The sequence below is a fragment of the Acanthisitta chloris genome, unplaced genomic scaffold, assembly GCF_000695815.1.
Source record: "Acanthisitta chloris isolate BGI_N310 unplaced genomic scaffold, ASM69581v1 scaffold23910, whole genome shotgun sequence".
NCBI classification, from domain to species: domain Eukaryota; kingdom Metazoa; phylum Chordata; class Aves; order Passeriformes; family Acanthisittidae; genus Acanthisitta; species Acanthisitta chloris.
In genome coordinates this window covers 21741-40616 of record NW_008652533.1, presented here as the reverse complement: position 1 = coordinate 40616, position 18876 = coordinate 21741, and the positions used below count along the sequence as shown (strand labels likewise).

Here is an 18876-nt window from a genome sequence, read left to right as displayed (position 1 = left end):
GGCCGCGCCTGGGGTGGGCACGGTCGGTCCGAGCCGCAGCTCCGCGTTAGCTGTTCTGCGGTGGGTCTGAAAGACAGAGAGCGGAACGGGAGCGAAGCCTCGAATCTCTTACTGAAATAGTTGATTTGGAGCAAAACAAAGCACTTTCGAGGCTATTTCAGTGTCGCCCGTTGAGGAGTTTCCATTCGGTGTGTGAGTGGTGTGGGAGGCTGCACGTTGTCTGCGAAACGGGTGGGGAACGATGCGCTTTAATGTCGCTTAAGTATGTGCTAATATCAGTTAACTTCTGAAGTGTCACGTCCTTAATCCATCTCGGGCTGAGGACGCTGCGTTGTAAGCAGCGATTGATGTGTCGCTTTCACTCCTTGTAAACAGCGTTTCCTTAATTTAATCCTCCAGATCTCAGCTCACGATAAATACTGCCATTGTTTACATGCACAGGTTTTATATGCATCATTCCTTCACAAAGTTTAATCGAAATGTAAGTACGATGTTGGGTGTGGTGGTGGTATGCCGGTGATTTCGGCGCTCTGAGAAATGTTAGATGCAGGAATGTTAAGTTTGGTTTGTCTGTAGGAATTGTAGCTTCTTATCAGTGACTTAGAAACAGTAACGATGCTTCTTTTCAACTCTGAATTATTTTAACTGGTGGCAATTAGGGTTTTATCGTCTGCCTTGGAAACAAAACAATAGGCACCATCAGCAAGCACATTTCCGATGTGTGAGGAATGCGTTTGGGTGTTTTAGATCTGGCTGGTGCTCATGTGCTGCAGTTTGAAGGGCTGGTGTGTAGGAACACACGTTTTCCTTAATGAAGTCAGTGGAAGTGCTGTCATGGTGTGTCTGACAGTGCTAATAGGGTGATGTGTGTATCCATATGGAGTGTGTGTCTGTTCCTGAGGAACTGTGTGAATTCGTTTAGCTAGGCTAGTCCTAAGTGGGGTGATACTAAGTCATATTATACTAGAAAAAAATCTTTCAATCTGATGAGGCAGTGCCTGTTTTAACTAATGGACTGAATATGCTGACTCTGAACACAGATTGTGTCATGAAGATCAGAATTCTTTAGTAAAACTATACCTGTAACTGAGGAACTTTGTAACAGGTGTGGAACTTGAGATACCAACTTGAAAATGCCTGGCCTTTTTTTATGTCCAGTACTGGATGCAAAAGTTAGAAAAATTATAATATACTAAGTATTCTTGAAGTTTATGTTTGCTTGTTTTAAGCAAGAACAGTGAATAGTGATACATCACTGCATGGTGAGGATGAGTTTTCTTAGATCTTTCAATGATAAAATAAACAGATTGGAGCTGTGGCAGATGTTAGGTCTAGACCAGAGCAAACCTTGGTATAGCAAGGGGTGGAATCTTGTAAGCCTTGCCCTGTCTGCAGCTGGGGCAGGGACACAGTGGGTCACAGTGTTAGCCAACTCAGCTTTGTCTGGCATGAATTTGTTTACTATTGCTGGCTGAGCAAATGGGCAACTTACTTGGTGTTTATTTGGCAGGAAGCAGAGTCATTTGTAGGTACATTTCAGCAGTGTATTTAACGATTATTTTGTGCAAAATCTGAGATAAAATTCAAACTTCCAGAAGCTTGTTACCACAGCTGCAGTGTTACAGGTCTTTGTGTAATAAAGGCTGAGTTAAGTGTGCATAAGCCTGTAATGCTTTAACAGGAGAAAATAGATAGGGTTTGTTTATGGAGAGGTGTGTATTGAGTGCATATACAGAACCATCACAAATATACTCTCTAAAACTATGTTACAGCTTTGGAGCAAGAACAGGCAGAGGGCAGTCAAATTTCAGCAGGTATTTGTGGTAGGATGTGCCCCGTGAGAGTGTTTGTGCAGTGCATAAAGTGAGAGCAGTAAAGCACTCGTTCCTCTCCCCCTCTGTGTACAGTGACCTGTAGCAGGTGGGAGATGAGCTGGGGAGGCATCCCAAGTTTTCAGTGACTTGTTAAACTAGGCAGTGCTGGCTGGAATGGAGAGGTGGCTCTGTGTAGAGCTGCTGTATTTATATATAGCCCTACATACCTGTTACATCACCTGCTGCAGTACTGTTTATACTGTGATCTGGTAATCTAGGATAGATTTAGGCAGCAAGAAGCTTTAGCTGTTGTGTTTGGGTTTTCACCGGATGCTGGAAAATTAAGGTCACTTGGAACTGGAAGCACAGTATATATATATTTGGATATATAGTGCCCTTAATATGCCTTAAGTTATATTTATGAATCTAAAACTCACAAGTGGCCGAATGCAACGAAACTGCAGCTGTGGCAGGAGGGGGAAAGTCTATTGTTAAAGTAATTCCCAGGTAATGGTATTCATAGTTGAAGGGAAGTGCACTGCAGGTCATCACTCAGTAACACTGATTCTTGCTGAATTCCTTTTTGTGATTGTTAATGAGTGTAAGGCCGGAGAGCAAAGGGCTTTGTGTGTGCGTTTTCTTATTCACATTCATGTGGGGTAAAGGGGGTGGTCTCAGTGAATGGAGTCACTTTTCTAATACTCCCAAACCATCTGGTGGGTTCTCTGTGTAGAGAAAGCAAAAGCCAAGGACTGCAATAAATACTTAATATCAAATCTCCAGAGTACTTGGCAAGCTAAAAATGTAACGATATTCATCACTGCAAGAAGAGAGTAACCCTTAGAAATTAATAGTCAGGTACTGGCAGTCTTGAAGCTAAGACTTAGCAAAATTTTCCTGCAGCATATGTCTAATAATTCTTTGTTGTGTCCATGTGGTGCTGTTTATCCATGGCAGGAAGGAATCTGAAGGCTGGGGCTAGAAAATTAGATGGCCATTAGTCAGAAGGCCCTTATGATCCTCAGCTGAAAAAAATGTAGCTTGTTTTATTAGTAGATTAATGTTTTCAGTCAAGTAATAAGCACTTGCATATTTCTCCCCATGTGTAATTGCCAGGCTGTACAAATGTGCATGAATGTCTGACATGTGTCACGTGCACTTAATTGTTCATAAACAGGTCTTCTAGTGGGAGCTCAGTGCCTGGATAGCTGTTGTCTTCATTCTTTTTTTTTCCTTCAGTATAAGTTACTGCTAAACAATTTCACAGGCTTTCAGGAGCTTGAGTCATCTGTGAATAGGGAACAGCGTTCCCAACTGTGTCTTCAGTCTGTAGAGCCACAGGGGTGGCATGTGCCAATTAATGTAGTCCTGGGTTGTTTTGAGTGCATTAAATTTGCTGCTCCAATGACCAAATGTCCTTTTTTTTTTTTTTTTTCTTTTTTGTGGAGTTACTGTGGGCTAGCGAGTCACTTAGGAACTGCTGTGGATTTACCTACAAAGTACATACATCTGGGTGCAAAGAAGAAAGTATTGAGGTTTTGATGTTGCAATCAGAGCAGGTTAAGGCCTTGCAAAGAAAGTTGCTGTGCCCCAGTGATAGGGCTGGAAACTTGCTTTACCAATTCTGACTTGTAATTTCCCTAGCCATGAAATGACAGGAGCTGCTGTGACTCTCCTCAGGACAAATTATTCTTTCTAACATTAGTTGGCCAGGGCACAGTATCATTGGTTTGCTGAGGATGAAGTTAGCCAGTGCTAATATTGGGCTGGGGAAGAACTTGCTGGGTTTTTATAGGCAATACTAGCCTGGCTGTTATACTTTAAAATACCTTGAAAATTAAAATGCTTCTGCAAATACTCTTTCTATAGTACTTGGTGTTTGATACTGTTACATAGCAAATAGTTCTTTTAGATGATTATTCTACAGTACACTGTGATTTGAAGAACAGAAAAGGGGGGAAATCCTTGGTATGCTGGAAATGAGAGATAATCTGAATGGTAGCTGCAGTTTTTAAATACAATCCTTAGAAATGCCATGAGGAATACCAAATAACCAGTGTGAAATATACTTGACGGTGTCAAGGGGGTTTTGTGGCATGCAGTGGAACTTAGTGAAGAGCCTGAAGAAGGTTGCATGAGGAATTTTTTGCCTTCAAGTGTAAGGTAGGTGAGTTGTGTGGAGGGTTTTCTGTTTTCCATCCTTCCTTTCCTGTCTCTTGTGCCTTGTCCAAATCACAGTATTATACAGTTGACTTTGCAGTTATGCAAACAAAGTTCTTTAAACTTTCATAATATGCTTCAGGCTTTAGTTTAGCTGTTTTGGGCACTGCAGTTGTGGTTTTAATCTTGCAGTTTAACATATTTGCTGCTTTTATGCAATTTGAGCTCTTGGTTATAATTTTTTTTTAAAAACCCAAACCTGGAACTCTGTGTTCAAACTTGAAAATTTTCTCATAAATTGGAACTGCTTAATGCCTTAAGATAAATTGTATCAAATTTTAAAACATACTAATATTGGCATTAAAAGGGAGATCTTGGCAAGCTACATACTGCATGAGGTTTTTCTGAATGCTTTTGTCCTGTACTTTTCAAGTGAAAAAGGACTTGTGCCACATTTCCCAGTAAAAATTGCTGTGTAATGCTCTTGGATTGTCTTAACAAGGCTCTTATGTTTGGGGTTTTTCTCTGTTTCAATGGGACTTGGTTGCTGAGATTCCCAGCTACTAAGAAAATGGGATTTAATTTAATAAATAAAATGTGTTCTGAAGATATTTGTCCAAGTCTTAAAGACCCTTTTGAGTACATGGTAGATAATTGAATTATTTTGGCTGATGTTAAAGTAGGATGTTTGTGTACAGGAAGCTTAGCACTTTGTCAAGTATGTGTCTTTAATTTTGCTTTTTTGTTCTGCTTTGCTTTTTTATTGCCATTTTTGGGAGTTGGAAATGAATGAAAGCATTTGAGTAACTTTGCCAGTTACACATTTAGCAGGGTGTGTCGTCTCTGCTGAAGTCTGCCTGCATGCCAAGCCTCAAGTTTTATTAGGGCATCTATTTTTCTGAACAAATACCAAGGGAGATAAAAATACTGACCTGCTCTAAACTGGGAGTGAGAACCCTTCTCCTAGGCCAGGCAGAGACCTGCAGTTCTTTGTCCAGAAGCCAACACTTCTTTTTGGAGGAAATAAATAATTGGGCTGTGCATAGATTTCTGATGAGCCAGCGTTAAATGGCAGTTAATCAACTTGACTCGGTCAACCTGCAGAACTGTTCTATGTAAGTTCTTGGAGATCAGAAGCTGTGTGGAGACTTCTTGGCCAGAACTGATCTGTTCAGTAAATCAGATATCCTGAAGGTGCTTTTTTTGGGGTGAAGTAAAACTTGGGTGCAGTCAGACATCGAGCACTAGTGAGTGAGAATGTGCTGATGATTTAATTGTGCAGTCATTGGTGAGCTGGTTCCAAGAATGCCTCTGTGAAATGTAAATGTTCTGAGCCATGGCAGTTGTTGGGAGTTCATTTTGCAGAAAGGTGAATTGTGAGAATTCCATGTATGTGTAGCTGTACCCACAAACTGTGGAGAGAATCTTGGGCTGGTATGGCTAAAACAGCTCCACATGGAGAGCTCTGCCTGGGCCCAGTTTGGTGCTCTGTAAAACATCTTTACATGACATGTATGTTGGGTTACACATGTATGTGCTGCCCTACATCATCTGCATTTCCTGGCACTTCAGAGCTGTCAGTACTCTCACTTTCTGAACTCCAGAAAGTCATTCCATCCCATTCACTGTTTAAAAGTGTATCTCCCAGCACAGGACATATCTCAAGTAGAATCATAGAACTATCAAGGTTGGAGGAGACCTCTGAGATCATGAAGTAGTATGGCCCTAGCTAAGGGAGCTGTTTCCAGAATTTCAAATCATTTCTTCAAGCAGTGGGGATAGAAACTGCTAAAGAAGCATCAGAAGTTTTAGATGACAGTGCTAACGTGGCCTTGTTCAGCAACACCTCACTTGAGGTTTTTATTTCATTCATTTGTGAGGCTCAAGTTACAAGCTTCTTAAAAAGAAAGCAGTTCTTTTGTCTCCCTTGTCACAGAATTTGCACCCTGTGATTTGTTCTAGGTGGTTTGGTTTTTTTAGAACTCCTGCTCATCAAAGGGTATCACCTTTCCAGGGTGTCAGCTTTCCTCAAGTCTGCCAACTTAAAAGTTTTACTAAAGATCCAAAGTGATTGAAGGATGCAAAAAGTACTCCCTCAATACATTCAAAAGCTTCTGAAATTTAATCCTTTAAACGTTCAGTTCTCATTAGTTTGTTGCAGTTTTCCATAGGTTGCAAGTTTTTATACCAAATACTTCATTTTGCCACGACAAAGGGCTGCCTGATGCAAAAAAAAAAAAGAAAAGAAAAGGCAAATCTGGCTTGGGGGGGCTGTGCCTCTTATTCAGTCTAGTTCCATTGGGGCACTGAATGAGAAATCCAATACCTGCACTCCTTGCACCATGCAGTAATTAAATGCTCAGCAAGCAGCTGTCTCAGTCTCTGAATAAATGCTTTATACTGGCTTCATTTTAGCCATTTTATTTGAATCAACTCACATCTAGATGATTTCTACTGCCATTTTAATTCCTGTTAACATGGGCAACTTTTAGGGGAGCTAATTCTTCAGTCACTTGTGGTTTGCGGTGTTCTGTGTGCACACATCAGTCATCTATGGCAACAGGCATCAAAACTCTCCCCCTCAGCTAACTCCTGGGTGATACTGAACTGCCAGTGGTGCTTTGCTGCCAGCTATTGACACCTAGAGTTACAAATTTTCAGCTTAAATGTAATTTGTAGTCTTTACTAACATTTGTTTTGTGAATCCTTTTGCTTTCTTCTCCAGATTCTGTGGGGTATGTGGTAATGTTTCTAAGAATATATATGTGTCTGTAAAGTAAAGTTTCTTTTGCTTACAAAGCCTGTGTTTATATGGCAAGCTGTTTTTATTCAAGTCCTCTGCAAAGTTTCCTGCTTTTTAGGAGAACCAAATGCTGTCAGAACTTGAGATCAGCTGTTTTGACTTCTGCTAAAAAGATGGTGTAATGGCTCTGTGCAAGAAATGGGAAGAACTTTCCCACGATGTATATTTAACTTGAAACAGCCTGTTCTGGTGTGACTAAATCTTCTGGACCAAATGATTTTTTTATGTTGAACTCGAATTAGTTTGACCTCAGACATCTTACTCACAAATGTAATTTAGCTTTATGCTGCTCCTTCCCTGTGCTGCTGAAGGGATGACATCAGTTATAAAATACATGACTAGTTATTTTTTGTGGCCTTGCATGACTTCAAAACTGAAAAAAAAAGCCACAAACAAATCTGACTGCTTAAAGGTTTTCTATTTACTTGTTTAGACTCTATAAAAATCCAAGTCCTGCCTGTGAAATGTAAAAAAAATGCACATGTCTTTTTCTCCTTCAGATCATGTCTCCCACGGCATTGTTTTTGGCTGCAAAAGTGGAAGAACAGCCACGGAAACTTGAACATGTTATTAAAGTAGCAAATGCCTGTCTTCATCCTCAAGAGCCACAACTGGATACAAAGAGTGATGTAGGTGGAAGTCATGGTTGTAAAGCTAATCAGATGACACGTCATCTAATGATCTGTTACACTGTCTGACTGGATCCTTGCTGTCTGCAGCCTAGGAAAAAGCCTTTTGTTTTTACATCATTTAAGTCTTTTGTGTCAGTGAGTGCTGCTTATTAGAGTCAAATATTTGTGTTATGAAACTTGAAGATACTGCTCCATCTCGAAATTACCTTATTATTTTCAAGGCTTCTACATGTCACATAAGAGGTCTCACGTGTGGTTCCTGGAGTCACAGGTTGTGCAGAGCTTTGAGCTCAGGACACTCCTTGGCTTTCTCAGGCCATCTGAAAGATGTGATACAGTTGTCAGCTGCTGCCTCTACTATGCATTGGTCTTTCAATTGCCAGAGTTTGTACAACTTCCACTTACTTTATGGTTCACAGTTTCTTTCCTGAGCTGAGTCTTCCTGAAACCAAACGTACAAGGAAGTATGGTGGAAGCTGTTCAGCTTGCAGGTCAGGCTGAGCTCACCGTGCCCTGCTGTGGAGCTCAGCTGATGTAACACCTCTGCTCTGCTCCAGCTCTTGGAATGATGAGTGGAGATAAATAAATGAATGAAGAAATAAATATGCATTTGAGCCCCCTAGCTTAACACAAGCCAGCTGAGTATTTCCACCTGTGCTTTAAAGTACTTGTAAAATGAATAACCTGCCCAGAGATATTTGAGTTGCTTTGCACTGGAACATCCTCTGCCTCAGTCTCCCAAAAATGCTTTGCTGGGATAGATTATATGAGACCCTGACTAAGTAAATCTTGCTGTCAAAGACAAGTATAACTGAATTTGCAGTAATGCTTGTGCTGGTAGAACAAAGTCTTAGCACTGTGAAGTGTTCTAATTGTCAGTTCTAACTGGTTTGGCTACTGGTGCTGTGCTGCCAGGACTGGTATTCGAGTAGGAACTGTGTGATTAAAATTTTGAGACAACAGGTCACTGTGTCTTCACCCGTTTGCTTGTCTGTTTCAGGCATACCTTCAGCAAGCCCAAGAGCTGGTTATACTTGAAACAATAATGCTTCAAACTCTAGGTATGTCTCTCGACGTCTCTCCCGTGCAGCCACCTAACCATGAAGAAGTAGTGGGACCCAAGTAACAGGATTGTTTATGTGCTGTTGGTACACTAGACTTTTACTATCTTTGTGTTTTACTTCTGACCTGTGAATTTAGTTTTCTATTTGCAGTTTGTTGTGTTCACTTTGGGGAAAAAAGGTATATCCCTACCTGTGAAATAGATGTTTCTGTCAGTTTGATGGGGTAGAAGTATGTCCCCTTCCACATAGATTTGACTGCAAAGTAGTAATTGCACTGATATTTCTTCATGTGAGCTAACACTTTAGGTTAGCTCTGTGGGTGTCCTGAAGCCACTGGGAAGAGCTTTGTGCTCACTGCTCTTCCCCATTTTGCCTTGCAACAGAAGAGCACTATTTAATTGAGCAGGGAACTGGCTCTGCGCATCACCAGTTGTAGTGCAACCATTGAACGGATTCAGATGGTTCCAAAATTTGAAATGGAGTGTTCTGGTCAGAAACTCTTCTGACTCTAAAATACCATAGAGGTGATTACAGCCAGCAGGCCTGAGGTCACTGACCTGTTCAGATGTTCTTAACTCCCTTTGGAACATACTGTTAGAAAAAATAGCTAACAGCAGTGACCTAATGCTTAAAGTAGTGTCATAAACAAAGAAAGGTTTCTTAAGCCACTGACCTACAAATGGGCTTAATTTGTAATTTCATAGATGCAGCATGTTGAAGTCCCAGAAATCAATGAATGAAGTGCCTGTGCACACAGATGCATTTCAGTGTGGCTGCAGTGCAGTTTGCACTGACTTTCTCATGTAGTAGAAACTGTCCAGATATGTTCAGCTTTAAAAATACCATAATTTCCCAGGTTTTAGATATATATACACACACAGAGAATTTGAGATTACTGAAGGACTGTGTTACTAACTGATCATGAAGTGACTGTACCTTCTGCCATGCAAAAGTATGAAAAGGTGCAGAATGAAAGGCAATCAAATAATGTCACTTGTTCTGCAGTGTAAAGGTTTATGAAGTATTTTATGTCTGTGGGGAAACAAAAGGGGTTTGGTGGGAGGGTTTTTATTTTACAGGTGCAAATGTGTAATTCTAAAATGTATTTGTAACTCTTCAGGTTTTGAGATTACCATTGAACATCCACACACAGATGTTGTGAAATGTACACAATTAGTGAGAGGTCAGTGACTTTTAACCACTTCTGTAAGTCCTTTTTTACCTTTCTAGTAAAATTTGAAAGTCATGTTATTTGTCTAATATGATCTTCACCAACTATGTTAACCTTTAGAGCTTGATAGAGTCCAGTGCTCTGTCCTTCATATCTTTTTTGGTTTTCTTGTTAGCTTTGATTTTAATACTGTCTGTTCCCTGTGTTCTGGAAGGACAAGCAGTCAGGAGTTGCAGACTGATGGAGCAGCTCCTTAGTGTTGTTCTGGTGGATTATTTTCACTCCCAAGCAGTTTTACCAAGTGAAGTTTAGGCTGCCTGTTGGCTGAAGGCTGGTGCTGGCTTTTTTGTCTTAGCAAATCTTTCTAGGTAATGAGCTGAGGGATGAAGGGAGCAGGGCAAGTCTGCTGTCACATGCAAATACTTAAAGATGTGACTAATTGTTTTTCTGGAGCAGGGTGTACTTACTTGTTTTGGATGGTAGCACAAAAGCCCAAACCTTTTGTAAAACATATCCTCTAACTTGTATGCTAACATTAATGCTACTCTAGCTAGAAACCTCTTTTGTTCTTCAACATTTTTTGTTGCATTTTGGCACACCTTCTTTAGTTGTTAAATTGGTTTTCTTTGGAGCTTTAAAAAAATAGAAAAAAGCTCTCATAAGATGGAGGATGCAAAAAAATAGTAATCTGTTCTAAAAGCACCTAAGATAAGCCCTTCAATTTAATTATGTTCCTTAAGTAAAAAGTGCTTGGAAATAATTAGACCGTGGTTATTAGTCTTTAGCCATTAGCTGCTTTTGCAGTGAAAAATGCAAAATTAAATGCTTCAAAGTTTTTGTTAGGTTGTTGGTTTTTTTCCCCCCTCTATAAAATATATGAAAATTGGATACAACTTAATCATGTGAATTCGATTTGGTTTGTAGTAACTCTGGTGTTCTTTGAAGGAAGAGTCTCTCATTTTCAAGTAGCTTTCTGGTGTAGGCTCAGAGTCTGAGTAGGGCTGGTGCTGTGACTTACTTGTATATAAAGTAGCTTTATTGCTATTCTTGCTCTGAGATAATGATTCTCTTTCTGTCCAGATTTGGTTGTGACTTGGTGCATTAGTCTGATTGCACCTGAAGTCTCATCACTCTGCATGAGCAGCTCTGCAGGGTTTTGCTTTGGGCTTTCTTAGCTGTTGGTCACTAGAAATGTGAGCACATTTCAGTGTTTTGCAGGAGCCCCTGTGCTTCTGCTTGGCATTGGGAGCTGTGGGGAGGGTGGCAGCAGTGCTGTACCTGTCTCAGGATTTCCACAGTAGAAGTGTGTTGAACTCAAGCCTACAAGACAGGCACACTGCTACACAACCTGTATTTCCTTCACTCAAGGGTAGAAGACAGCTCAGCTTTTCCCTTTTCTGTTTTGTGTGCTCATGTTTTTTATATTGACAAAGTTCATACTTTGAAGGTACTGCTGATTGGTTAATTTGACATTTTAAAGCTGGTATTTAATGTCAGCAGACTTGAAAAAAGTACTTAGAATCCTACAATGATATCAAGTCTTGAAATCTGAAGGCTTCAGTGAGGGCTGGAAATCCACGTGCCTTAAGGGCTGGTGCAAACTGAGTGTGACAGACCTGATGCTTGAAAACCTACTCACTGAAGGAGGTGTGTGCTCCTAACTGTGTGTGTGCAAGTGGAATTCTTGGCAGCATATGCCCCTCCTGGGAATGGTATAGACTGTGAACACAAGACTTGAGTACTTAAAGAAAAAAACCCAAACAATTAATTAGTGTAAAGCACTGAATGTGAATTGTGTAGTGATGCAAGTCAGGCAAGGACAGAGTAACTGCCATGGAATGCTGGTCTCATGTGCTCAGAGAACAGAGCTGTGGGCACAGGGACACAGTGGTGTGAGGTTAGTTCTCTATCCCTGAACATTGTTTTATTGCACAGTGTGGTTTGTTAGTGTCAGGAGATGCAACACTCAGATATCTGAGTCCTGAAGCTTTCAAAATACACCCAAGACCTGTCAGTGTTTAGCACCAAAGGGATTGACCGAGAAGTTAAAGAAATCCAAGGTTACTTCATCCAGTTGTGGTAACATGTCCTCTGGGACACAGAGCACTATTTCAGAAAGCAGAGATACCTTTTTCTTAATTAAAGGTGATTAACTTGTCTAAGACTGTTATGATTAAAACCTCCAACTGCATGTTTGGAGAGAGAAGGAAGGGAGGAATGTAATGTGTCTGACTATTTAAGTATCAAAAAAGAGGCAGCAGAGTTAGCTGAAGTATGCAAGTGTACCTAAGGACGTGCAAGTGTACTTGGAAAGCAAAATGGAAAAAAAGAAAACCCAGGTTCTGTTGTTGATGCTTAAAAGACTCAGCCAGGTCCTTTGTCAGAAGCCTGACTGGTTTCTAAGTGCCACACCAGAACCAGTTGCTGGAAGCTGAAAATGAACAAGTAAGTGGGAATTGGTACAAATAAACATAATTGCTTCAACATACAAGCAAAGAAAGTTGAGTCCTTCTCTAAGCTTGAAAGCCTTTCTGAAGGTAGTACGAGACACCACAGATCACTGTAGTAGGGGGTGACTGGATGGATACATAATGACTCATGATGTTCAGGCATTGGTATCTAGTTGTTACTTCTGGTGCTCAGAGACTCATGGGTTAATGAAACTGTTCCATCTTTGCAGTTTGGTCAGTTTAGCAGAGAAGGAAAATGGTGTGGGCTTAGTCTTTTTTCTGCACCATTCTTCCTCAGTGTCAAGAGACTGAGAAGAGGAGACAGGAGCATCATTCCTTAGGATCCCACAGGTCCTCTAAGGAATCTGAAGGCAGTGGATGTGTGAGGGCCTGTCAGCAAGCTTCAGTGCCCATTCCAAGAGTTCTCCAGTACTGAAGAGAAGACAAAAGAAAAGGAAAAAAAAACCAAAACAGCAAAACACCAAAAACTGTTCTTGTGTCAAACCACCTTGCTGGCTGCCACGCTAGCTGAGCGATCAGCAGTGAAACTGCCCTAGTGCCAAGACCATGTGCCAAGGGCCATGGTCCTCTTAAGCTCTGGTGCAAAATCAGTCTGTTCTCAGCCTACTTCTGGTGAAACTTGAAAGGGAGGAATCTGTATCCTCATCTTCATCTTGGGAAGTCTTCAGTCATTCCTTTTTCTCTGTTGGAACACAACCTTTTGGAACTGAAGATGGGATCTCAAGGATTTCTAGGACTGTTCTCGCTACTCTGCAGGTTATCAGGTATCTTGAACACCCATGATCCTTACTAATCTTTTGTGGAAATTGCACTGTCCAATCCTGCAAGTGTACCATAGTATCTGAGTGCACAGGTGCCATTGGTTAAATCAGGCTGAGAAAGACAAAGTCAGCAGAAGAGGTGAAAATGAATCAGCTTTCTCAGAGGGTATTCTCATGAGGAAAATGTAAATCTTAGTGTACAGAGTGGTGTGGAAACATGTGAAACACCAGCTGTACTCCAGCACTACTCCAGCACTGAACTCTCACCTCAGGCTTTTACAGGCCTGTTCCCAGGGTTTAAATACTTCCAAGAAAATAAAGCCACCAGGACTGCTCAGACCTGAATTGCCTACACCATGGCCTCCTCCAGCCCTGTCCAGGTACAACAGGCATCCAGCAGCACACCTCTGGTCAGAGCCTGTGGCTGTTTCCCTTTTGCCAGAAGGACTTCAGGAAGCTTTCTCTCTTCTGATGCTGACTGGGGATCTGCAGTCTCACACATGTTGTCAGGTCCTAGGCATAGCCAGCTTCCACCCTCCAAATCCTGACTTGGCAGTCATATTTTCATGATTATCCCAAGATCCGGGATAAGCTGTGTTGAAGAAAAGACTCAGATATCTTGGGATTGCAGCTGGTTGAATTGTGTGGCTATGCCCAATAAAAGGCATTTTGGATTCCAGCTGGCAGTTTCTTGGGGACAGCCTCTTGGAAGGCCCTATTGGACAGCAAGTCCTGTTTCAAAACACTGATTATTCCTTTAGCAATCCCCTGCCTTATGGTTGCTCCTGCAGCAGGGAGACAGGATGAGTGTTTCAGGTCACTCCTGAATGCTGAGTCTCAAGCTGGCCAGCAGTGGCTGGTGTCATAGCCATTGGCCCTGCAGCTTGGGAGGTGTAAGAGCAGCTCTGCTGGCTTGGCTTGGCCTTTGCTTCAAGGTGATTCAAATTTGCACTGCTATAATGGAAATAAGCCACCAAAATATAGGAAACAAAATTTATTAATTTTACTGATGGATTCTGGTAAACCAAAGCTGTCCTAAATACAGGAGTTTGGGGCAGATGTTTTGTTTTCAGTCGTGAGCTGAAATTCCTTGCTGGTTTTGGCAGTGATTATTGTTTAGCTGTAAATAAGTTGACAGTATCATGCTACTGGTAGTGTAGGTAAAGTGTTTAGCAGATTAATTTTTGATTGGGGCTAAAATATGTGTTTCAAGATGTGATTCTTTTCTTCCAGGTATGTGTTTTGATTTGCCCAACTTTGAAGCTGATGTTAAATAGAAGTTTTCTGGCATCTGCTTTTCTTCCTTGTTCAAAAGGGACATTTCAGTGAGAGTAGTCCCTTAATTCAAACATATAACTTTACAGAATGTATAAATCACTGAAGACCCTTTAAGCATTACTTTGAGAAAAATGAAGAGCAAGACATCAATTTCAGTCTTATTCAACCACTGTGTTTTCATTTGTTTTGTTATGACAAGCTCATTTCACTTTTTTTTCCTGTAATTCCACCGTACATGCTTTTGATGGGAGGGAGAGATTGAACTCTGTGGTTATCTGGCATGCAGTTACAGTTTGCAAACTAAATATTACAGTATAACACTCACACTGTCAGTTCACCTTTTGATTATTATGGATTAGTAGAATTTGTATGCAGGAGCAGATCCTGTTCCCTTGTTGCATCCAAATTCTTCTCAGCCTACAGCACTGCCTGGCTGTGTAGCATGAGGACAAATCTGATTTGTGCTCCTTGGCAATCATTAGAAGCTGAGTTAAATCACATTTTAATATGCTTTTTAAGAACTAAATTTTAAAAGCCATTGTAGTATTTCTCAAACTCTATGGAAATATTAGTAGTAAAATAGAAGTTGAACAGTATTCCCTTTGACATCAAATTCAGCGATGCCCTTCCTGCAAGTAGCACTGGTTTCAAGTGGTAGTGTCAGGGTCAGAATTCAGTGAAGGCTGATTCAGTCTGCTGTCCCATTTTATGCATGGTGCAGTAAGTGCTCGTGCCTGAGTGAGGAGCATTGGGGTGTCCCTGCAGGGCTCAGCACTCTGGGTGGAGCTGTAACAGCCTCACTCAGTATTTTTTCATTTCTGGCATGTTGCAGTCCTGTTTTTTGGGGTTTTTTCCTGACTAACCGGAATGAAGTTGTTTGTTTCCTATCAAAGCTTTGCCATAGGTTTAACAAACGTGGAGCAGAATGTTAGGGCCATAGTGCCCTTAATGAGAAGGAGCAGAAAACTCTTGAATTTGTTTACCATCTAGCTGGGGCTTGCTGTGTTGTAGGAATTTGGCTGTGTGGGGAGGTTCTGGGGGCGGGAGGGGTGTCCTGCCACGCTCCTCTCCGAGAGCAGAGCGTGCACTGTGCTGCCCACTGGCTGTGACTGACGGCTGTGCTGCAGCCCAGGCTGTGGCAGGGGAGCTGCAGGTGAGGGTGGGGAAGCAGAGCTTCCCAGAGGAGAGTGTGCTCACCTGTGAGGGCTTGGGTAGATCAGCAGGGGGAAACAGTTCTGTGGGTTGTACAAGGAGGGGCAGTGATGGAGTGACTGGTCCATCTCCAGTGCTGAATGTAACAGCCTCCTCTGTGTCTCAGAAAAGATGATGTTAAAGGCTAGTTAGCTAAATCCAGATCAGTTCTGTAGAAATACCAAGCAGAGATTCTGGAAAGTAAAATTGCTTTAATTTTGGAATGAACCTGCCAAGTTAGTGCCGATCTTTAATCTCTCTGTTTTTCTTTTCTTACAGCAAGCAAGGATTTGGCACAGACATCCTATTTCATGGCTACCAACAGGTTGTTATCCTGAACCTCTTTGTTGCACTGTTGTAGCACACTATAGCTTCCTTTACTGCAGGGCCCCCTCCATGTGTCTTACCCTTGTTGCAGCAGGAGACTGGGCCATCTCCAGTGGTGGTACCTGCCTGCCTGCAGTGCGGTGTATTGGACAAGGGCCTGATGGCACAAAGGGGTTAAATGCACAATGAGAAGTGTAGTGGTGCTTTCTGATGACATTTTCTCGATTGTGAGTGCATAAGTCTAAAAATTGGTAGCCTGAATAGCAGCTAAAGATTACAAAGAGATAAACTTAACCTAGAAATCCGAGCGTCTCGGTAAGTACAAAACTATTTCTAGTTTACACTTGTAGTTAATGGCAGTTTTCTCTTAACTTTAAATATATTGATCCAATCTTAAGTTATAAAATTGTAGTGAGCCTGAGAACTCTTCAGCTGGCTGATTTTTCTGTTGGGATAGACTAGTATTAGCCCAATGTTCTTCCTTTTAAAAGCAGCTATAATCTTAACATATAGTTTTAAAACTTAAGTACTTAGCTACATTTCAAGTCCTAGGGTTGCAGATGGGGTTTGTGTATACGTAGCCTGTCACAGATGGAATTTGAGAGCAGGCTTTAGTCTTGGTTTCTTGATTACTTCAATTTACTTCTTGTAAAACAACTTTGGGCTTTATTTAAGAGGATTACATTACATGTAGATAGCTTTAAGCAGTATCTGCTGATTATTAGAATAATAAATAAGTATTTCCTGGTGATTCCTTGGTGGACAAGTACAACTGCTCTGTACTTGAGCAACTGCTCAGAGCAGTTGTGCTAAAGCAGTGAAACTGAACCAAAGTGTTTGTGCTGCTGCCAGCTGGAAGCTGGAGACAAGTTCACAAATGTCACAAATCCATGCCTGGGGACAGCAAAGCCCACAAGTAATTCACCTGCTTCTGTGGCACTGCTGGGGACCCTGTGATTGTCTCATTCAGAGACCTCAGAACCAACTGTGTGCTCTCTACTGTAGAATTTTAGTTGACCATGTTATACTTCTTTCTTTTTAGTACTTAAGTACAGTAGAATAACTGCGAAATGTATTTACTGTTCATGAGACTTTGGATAGCAAAAGCAAATTAAACTTTTCTACCAGATAAATGCCCTGTCCTCTGTTTTCTTAGGGCAGTTAAGATATCTTGGGAACTTAATCAGCAAAATGTTTAACTGCTGTTGCTTGACAGTTTATCTTGTTCTGTGTGTTAATGGTCAGTTTCTTTGGGTTTTCTGTTTTCCATGTTTGGTTTCCTTTGGTTCCTCATTACGAAATTTGTGCAACAGTCTTCACCTTACCACGTTCTGTCTTCAGTACAAGCCTACAGTCATAGCATGTGTGTGCATCCACTTGGCCTGCAAGTGGTCCAACTGGGAGATTCCAGTATCGACTGATGGGAAACACTGGTGGGAATATGTAGACCCTTCAGTTACTCTAGAACTACTAGATGGTAAGTAATACTGCCACTCTCACCTGGAAATTCAAGGGTTTGTTAATGTAAGGATGGGAGCATAGTGTGTAGTAAGAACATGGCTTTAAGCCTAAGTTAAATCTCACTGACTTCAGGTACTGGAGCTTGAGGTGAAAGAAAGGGATAGGAGAGGGGAAAACATCAGGCCAGTTTGGTTTTGAGACCAATGGGTGTGTCCACATACCTTTTGTTAGGTGCAAGTTAGAGTCTTGCTTTGAAATGCTTTTCAGAATCAAGAAAGCAATGGAAATCTACCAGTGCAAATTCTTGTAGTCCTGGACATATTTGGTACCTCACTGTTGTTAAGACTGTGTATAAAAATGCCATGTTTAGAAAGGCAACTGCACAGCAAAACAGCCTGGACAGAGTTCTCTGTTAACAATTTGGTATAGCCTTGTGATACCTCAGACTCCTGTAAAATACCTTTTTCTTGTCCAGTGGCTGTTTTTCCCAAAGAAAGGATGCACCTGGAACACTGTATTCCTAGGAGTTTACTGTCTTTTGGAATAGTCCTTGGTACAGCGGAGTCTGAATTCAGGGCCCACATACACTGCTGTGGTGGTGGGAGCCTCTGGGGCTTTCAGATCTAGGTGTTGGACTTGTAGGTGATAGAATGAAATGTTTGGGAGTCCAAGACCAGTTTTCTTGTGGACATACTATTTGCAAGGCTCTCTAGTTTTTAACACAGGCAGCTATGCTGCCTTGAGCACAAGTGATGCCAGATGGAGCTTCCAGGGGTCTGATGGCATTGTATTTTCCAGAGCTGTTAATTGGTTGTTCCTGAAGTTTGATGGAATGACTGAAACAGTGACTTAAAATTTATACTTTTAAGAGAAACTTACCTTGATACAGAAAACACCCAGGCAGAATGACAAGGATGTTATTTTAGGAGCAGTGATTTGGACAGATCCCTCTTGACATTTTTGGTCTAACAAATCCTGGTTGTGCAAGAGTGAAAACAAGATGTTAAATTCAAACCTGTTTTTCAGAATGTGTATGTGGTGCTCAGAAGTCTGTCCCAGTGACACGTTGCTGCCTTTTTTGTTCAGCACTTGTCTAACAATTTTCCTATTAAACATAAATTCAGATCACACACAGACTGTAGTTGTACAATCTTAGACTGAAAAAAAGCTTAAAAGTTTTATGTGTTTATTACAGAATCAGATGTGAAAAATGGCCTTTTTTTTTTTCCAATTCAGAGCTAACTCATGAGTTTCTGCAAATACTGGAGAAAACACCTAGCAGGCTCAAGAGGATTAGGAATTGGCGGGTAAGAAATTTTCCTGTAACAGTCTCTAGCAAGGTGAAGTGAACTTCTAGGAGAAGTATGGACCAAGGGAAAAAGTTTAGCTCTGTGGTGTTTGCTCTTTATTCCTGTGGCTTGGGTTGGGAGGTGGCAAAGCCTTGAGTCAGCTTTGACCCTCCCCTCGAGCTCAGTTGGAATGGGCTGTGCAAGTATTCTAAGCTGTGTATTTTCTCACTTCTTTCTTTTTTGCTTAGGCTAATCAGGCAGCTAGGAAACCTAAAGGTGATGGACAGGTATCCGAGAACTCGCTTCTTGGTTCATCTTTGGTGCAGAATTCCATTTTGGTGGATACAGTTACTGGTGCAGCTGCAAACACAAGTTTCCAAAAACCATCGACATCATTTCCTGCACCAGTACCTCTGACCTCAGGAAGTATTTCTGTTCCAGACAGTCATGCACC

At 41.4% G+C, this 18876-nt stretch overlaps 1 protein-coding gene across 1 annotated transcript in view; it reads left to right on the top strand.

Moving 5' to 3' along the window:
• The first annotated feature begins 406 nt into the window (after positions 1-406).
• CCNT2 (cyclin T2) overlaps positions 407-18876 on the top strand; it is a 20632-nt gene continuing 2162 nt past the window's right edge. Inside the window, exons 1-8 of the mRNA XM_009077687.1 lie at positions 407-481; positions 7278-7406; positions 8410-8470; positions 9594-9656; positions 15625-15670; positions 16986-17149; positions 18370-18440; positions 18671-18876. The exon at positions 18671-18876 is cut by the window's right edge and continues 668 nt beyond it. Coding sequence (XP_009075935.1) covers positions 434-481; positions 7278-7406; positions 8410-8470; positions 9594-9656; positions 15625-15670; positions 16986-17149; positions 18370-18440; positions 18671-18876 — 788 coding nt within the window. The 5' untranslated portion in view covers positions 407-433. The remainder of the gene's footprint in view (positions 482-7277; positions 7407-8409; positions 8471-9593; positions 9657-15624; positions 15671-16985; positions 17150-18369; positions 18441-18670) is intronic.